General features: G+C 59.2%; 1 protein-coding gene across 1 annotated transcript in view; it reads left to right on the top strand.

Moving 5' to 3' along the window:
* The first annotated feature begins 226 nt into the window (after window positions 1–226).
* Window positions 227–6,000, top strand: part of FAM78B (family with sequence similarity 78 member B) — a 79,474-nt gene continuing 73,700 nt past the window's right edge. The window contains exon 1 of the mRNA XM_025927854.2: window positions 227–1,257. Coding sequence (XP_025783639.1) covers window positions 995–1,257 — 263 coding nt within the window. The 5' untranslated portion in view covers window positions 227–994. The remainder of the gene's footprint in view (window positions 1,258–6,000) is intronic.

Here is a 6,000-nt window from a genome sequence, read left to right as displayed (position 1 = left end):
GCGGCGCCCTCCTCGGCCCCACCCGGGCCCGGCCCGACCCCCAGCCCCCACGCCCACCCGCGCGCCACCTCCCGCAGCCCCGCCCCGCGCCGGCCCCACGTGCAGGGCCCCACCCCGGCGCCCGCGGCCCTTTAAACAGCCCCCACCCTACCCATCACCGCCGCCCCCCCCCCCCCCCGCCACCCGGACGGCAGCCGGAGAGGGACAAAACTCATGGCGTACAGCCAGTCTCCTCCGCGGATCACGTCCCGGGCCGCCCCGCGCGAGGCGCCCTCCACCCGCGGTCGCAGCCCCCCAGCCCCCCAGCCCCCAGCGGCCGGGCAGGGGAGTGCGGGGCGGGGCCGGCGGCCGCGCGGGTCTCCGCTGCCGCCGCCGCCGCCGCCGCCTCCGCCTGCCGCTCGGGCCGCCCGCTCGCCCGCCGCTGGGTGCGCTGCACGCGGGGGGCAGCCGCGGTGCAGAGGTTCATGCAGCGGCGGCGGCGGCGGCGGCTGCTGCTGCTGCTGCTGCTGCCGCCGCGGAGGCAGACAGACCGGGCGCTGCCGCCGCCGCCGCCGCCGCCGCCGCCGCCGCCGCCCTCCCCCGGCTCCATGCCGCCGCCGCCGCCGCCGCCTCCTCCTCCTCCTCTCCGGCGAGGGGCGGGGGGCTCCGGCCCCGGGTGGGCACCGCTCCGCGCAGCGCCGCTCCCCCCCCTGCCCTCGGCGGGGGCGCCCGCCGCCTCCTAGGAGCGCACGCTCCGCGCGCCCTGCCGGAGAGAGGGGGCGGGCGTGGGCGGGGGCCGGCGGGCGGGCGTCGGGGCGGCGGGGACCCCGCGCGGCGGCCGGAGGAGGGGGCTTCCCCGGAGGATGCCCGGCGGCGGCTCCCCGCTCCCAGGCGCGAGCTGAGCCGGACCGGGAGCGGGCGGCGCGTCGCCATGCCGGCGTGACGGGCGCCCCCGGCTGCCCGCGCGGGCCCCCGCGCTGCCCCACGCCGCGCCGCGCCGGCGCCGGGCGGCAGGATGGGCTGTATCCAAAGCATCACCTGCAAGGCGCGGATCCGGCGCGAGAACATCGTGGTGTACGATGTGTGCGCCACCATCGACCAGTGCCCCACGCGCATCGAGGAGACCTCGCCCATCGTCCTGCGCTACAAGACCCCCTACTTCAAAGCCTCGGCCCGCGTGGTCATGCCCCCCATCCCCCGCCACGAGACCTGGGTGGTGGGCTGGATCCAGGCGTGCAACCAGATGGAGTTCTTCAACACCTACAGCGACCTGGGCATGTAAGCGACCGGCGGCGCGGTGCCGGAGCCGGGTCCCTGGCCCCGTCTCTCCTCCCCACCCCGACCCTCCCGCTCAGCTCCTTCTTAGCGCTCTCCCCATCCTCTTTCTAAACCTTCCTCCCGCCTCCTCTTCCACCTCCCTCCTCCCTGCGCTTTTGTTTCAGTGACAGGGCGGGTGTAGGGAGGCTCCTCGCGAAGGCATTTTCTGGTGGTTTGCTTCTGACTCTCCGTGAACGCGAGGAGGACGGTGCGGGGCGGCGAGAACACGACGAGGAGGGTTCGAGAGACGGGCGTCGGGGTGGCTGGCGAGTGCCCTGGGAGTTTCGGGGCGCCGTCTGGGCTTGGTGGGCGCTTCCCGGGAAGAGTTTGGGGGGACCTGTGGAGAGAGGAACGGAGTGGAGTGCCGGGGGCGCACGGGCTGTGCCGCGCGTCCTTTGGAAAAGCCCGAGCGGGCTTGGAGGAGAAGGTCCCGGGCGTCCGAGCGGGACTCGCTGGTTCTGCCCTTGGTTCCCTCGACCGTTGGGTTTGAAACCTTGTGCCCCAGGCCGGGGAGCCTGCCGGCGTTAACATTCGGAGCCGCAGACCCGGCCGAGCCGCCTCTCCGGCTCGGCGCCCTCTGGACGAGGTGTGCGGCGGTGAGGAGCACCTTGTGCGAGCAGCCTGGGGCTGGCGTGGCGCGGTGTTTTCCCTGTGCTCCTGCGAAGCGCAGGTCCCTTGGCTGTCCAGGGTCCTTACTTACTCCACTCACAAACTGCGGCGCTGGAAGGGATTCCCCGGCGCCCACCGGCGAATCCTGCCGGCGAGCTGGGAGCTCTCCAACTTCCTTCAGCAGCGCCGCTCGGTGCGCGCGGGGCTGGGCGGCTGCGGGGAGACCCAGCGCCGCGGCGACGCCGCGACCGCGGCCAGGAGCCCACAGCCTGCCCCAGCAGCGCAGGCTGCGGGCCCTCGCGTCCAAGACTTTTTAGTTACTCGGTTTTCTCAACCTCCCTGCCAGCTCCCTTGCAGAAGAAGAGTCTGAGCAGTGGGCGGCTGCAGCGGCTAACGGTTTGGGGGCCTGCCTTCTACCTGTGTTGCGGTGTTGGTCCAGAGCACCCTACCTGCAGGCTGTAGAGAAACCCTTTCCTGGAAATTCGGCCTCGTGCCATTTATCACCCGAAGACTCTAGAACTTCCAAGGTTCCTCTCCTGAATGTTGATATGGGGCGAGCGTGTTTCTATTTCGAAAGGTCAAACTATCCTTTTAGTGGCGGTTGGCAGGCTTTTTCTTGCATTCCGAGAGCATGTAAATTAACACTAGTCGTGGGTGCTAAAAGAAATTTTGACAGGTCGTTTTGTTCCCCTCACCTTCGCCTCAAAGAGTTTGAACTTTTCCCTTTAAGCACGGGATCTCATTGCTGGAGAGAGCTCATTCCTAGTGATGATGGGTGAGAGCCTAGTTTCTTCCTGTAATGCCTCTGCTCAGTGTGTGTTCTTATCTTTCTGGAAGACAGCTGGATGTAAGAAATGGGGGTGGGGACCATATTATTTTAGGTGGATCATGCCGTTTAAAACCAGACACACCCTCAAAAGGATGATTATATCTGAACACACGGGTCTCTTAAAGTGGCTTTTGTAGAAACTGTTTCCAGCAAAGGCAGACAGAGCAAGCCCCAGACCAAGCAGAGGCTTTCCCTTTTGTCTCCCTGGCCCGGCTCTGATGGCAGTGTGCTCCTTGGCGGGGGTCGGGGCAGGGGGCAGTCATTGCAGTCTGGGGCCTCTGTAGAGGAGACTGGGAGGGACTGAACAGAAACAGCCTCACTTTTCCCCAGACCGCACAGCCAAACCTCTCTGTTGCTCATATCTCTTGTGAATCAGTATATCAAAAGCCAACAAACAAATAATTTCTTTCCATAAAAGAAAATATATTCTGCCTCAGGAAGAGTCAAGTTGAGCTATAAACAGACATAGTAGTTGAACTTCCTTGGATCAGTGGGAGGGTGTGCCCACCACGGAACCAACTGTGATGGAGATGAGCTGGGGTTGGGTCTGAGGGACACATATTCCCTGACCTTACCTGACCGAATTCTTGCCTTTGGGGCTTGGGGAAAAGTTTTGCTTTTAAACTGCCACTATCAGTATTTTAAGATTCTTGGTGGTCATCTTGCTGCAGGGGAGCAGGAGTGTCCCCAAGAAATCATGAAGCCTGTTATTGTAGATCTGTGCCCAGGGTCTACCTGTCTTCGTGGTCGCAGCAATTACGACCTTTGGAGCCCAGATTTGATTGAACCGATCTCCACAAAATGTTTATGACCTGAAAACTTAGCCAGTGCAAACTTTTTAATGGGACCTCATGTTGCATGAATGTCATCACAGCCTATTAATTATCTGCTTTAGCCAGTGTCTTGAGTTGGGGGCGGGAGGGAGTGGAGAACACCGCAGGCTGAATTTTCACCCTGTGCAATGCTGTTGTTCCATGAAGCATGATATGATCAGAGGGTTTAGCTTAGAAAGCTGCCTTTTCGACATTATAAAAGGGACTGCCAGAGGAAATCCACAATTGAAAATGGCAAGAAACTTCTAGTGACAGGCTTAAAAAGCAAACATGGGCTTTTGTGGTTTAGGGTTTCAACATTTCCAGGAAGGAGTTGGTTTCTGAAGGAGCATTTGAAATCGTTGATGATGCTGATGGCCAGAGCATCGTTTGAACTTGAACTCATGTAACTTGGAATGTCCTCCCACGACCACATAGAACCCAGGCTGGGGAATACTTACGTCCCCTATTATGTCCCCTGGGCCCTGGTGAATGCTGCCGATGCAGCCCTGGGGAGACAGCTGCAAGCCTTCCTCTTTTGGGGATGAAAGGCCTCTGGCTTTTCTCAGTCGTCCCATCAGTAAACAAATGTTTACCAAGCGCCTCCCAGGTAAGGGCGCCAGCAAAGAAAGCAAAGGACCAGCAGGCAACTTCACTGTTCCTCGGGAGGAAGGAATGTTCCCCAGGGTGTCGGAGAAATGCTGGAGACGGGGTTGGGAACGCAGGCAGCGTGTTCTGGAGGCAGAAGGACGAGCTGGATGTGAGTGTGAGGAATGGATCAGGTTCACCTGGGGGGGTGGGGGGGCTAATTCTTAAGGGGGACGAACAGCAAATACGTGGAGTCAGGAAAAAAGAAGTTGTTCTAAGGGGACATAAGTAGGCTGGGGGAAGGGGAGCTGTCAGATAGGAGAGCAGTGGGAGACGAGGTCCGAAAGCAGGCTGGGGTCTGTCCGGGAAGGCCTAGAACAGTGTGACCCGGAAGAGAAGGTTGGGGTCAGGTCATTGGAGCCAAGACAGAGTGTCGGGAGGCTCTTCCCACCTCCTTCAGACCATGTGGGAGCTTTTCAAGAGGGACACAAAAATCTTTGTGATGGAACAGCTTTGAATGCTAGAGCGCGGTACCCAAGAGGTTTCCTGAGTGAGGTTTGAACAAAGAATGGGGTTCATGTGTCAAGGACGGACGAGGTGAAGCCGGAGTGCGGGGCGAGAGCCAGCAGCAGCCCTCCCCACTCTCTCGGAGCCCCGTGGGAGGCATCTTCCGAGCTGTAAGGGAGCTCTGGTCAGCCCGGGTGAAACTTTTTTAGGAGATCGTAGCTCACTCCTGCCTGTCTCTCTACTCTACTCTTCCTTCAGAGCCAATGTTAATGAGAATCTGACTCCACTAACCCACCTTGGTCGTCTGTTCATTTCGACCCAAGCTGGTTTCTATCCATCGCAGAATCGTTCTTGCTCAGTTTGTGACGTCCGTGTGACCAATCCAGGAGACATCGTTGAGAGACACTTGCTTTTTCAGCAACGACAGCTTCCTCCATCTTGAATCACCCGCATCTTTTAGCTTTATGCCGGTTTTCTAGCTGTTTCTCTGTCTTACCTCGAAGTACCGTTCATCAGGACGTTACTCATCTGATCCTCTCCCTGGTAATTTTATCCATCCCAACGGCAGCTTCTGTGTGATATGCAGTCACCTGTGGTACAGGTGTGTGTGTCTATGTAGTTTCCGCTCGGCTGTCTCAAAGACATCTCAAATTGAATGGCTCCAAACTGGAACTCTTTTTTTTTTTTTTTTAATGTTTATTTCTTTTGAGAGAGGGAGACAGAGACTCTCAAGCAGGCTCCACACGCAGCACAGAGCCCAACGTGGGTCTCAATCCCACAATGGCGAGATCACGACCTGAGCCGGTATCTAGAGTTGGGCGCTCAACCAGCTGAGCCACCCAGGCACCCCCAAACCAGAACTCTTGATTGCCACTATAGCTCCCTCCTCCCCAAATCTACACCTCCACAGTCTTTCCCCCATCATGGTAAAGACCAGCCCCTGAGCTGCTCAGGCTGAAACATCCGTGTGTCACCCTAGATACCCTCCCACGTGTCTGGTCCATCATCAAACCCTGCTGGTCCCATCTCCGAGATAGCTCTGTAATCCGGGCACCTATCTGCATCCACGCATACCCTCATAGGACAGGTCACTGTCAACTATCATCTGCTCCAACAGAGGATTTCTAGACAAACTTGCCACCTCCATTCTTGTCACCACCCCCCACCTCCAGTCTCTTCCCCACCCAGGAGCCAAGTGATACTTTTGAAACGTAAGTGTTACCGCTTTCCTGCTTAAACTTTTTTACTGATAAATTCATTGCAGTCGGAATACAGTTTGAATTTGTATCCAAATTCAAGGGACAGCCTCTTCCCTGGTCTCTGAATGTCTGTCCTCAAGCCGTGTTGGCCTGTTTCCAT

The sequence above is a fragment of the Puma concolor genome, chromosome E4 (genome assembly GCF_028749965.1).
Source record: "Puma concolor isolate L17-30 chromosome E4, mPumCon1.1.hap2, whole genome shotgun sequence".
Lineage (NCBI taxonomy): Eukaryota > Metazoa > Chordata > Mammalia > Carnivora > Felidae > Puma > Puma concolor.
Note: the sequence above shows the minus strand (reverse complement) of the source record. Positions and strands in the feature narration are given on the sequence as shown.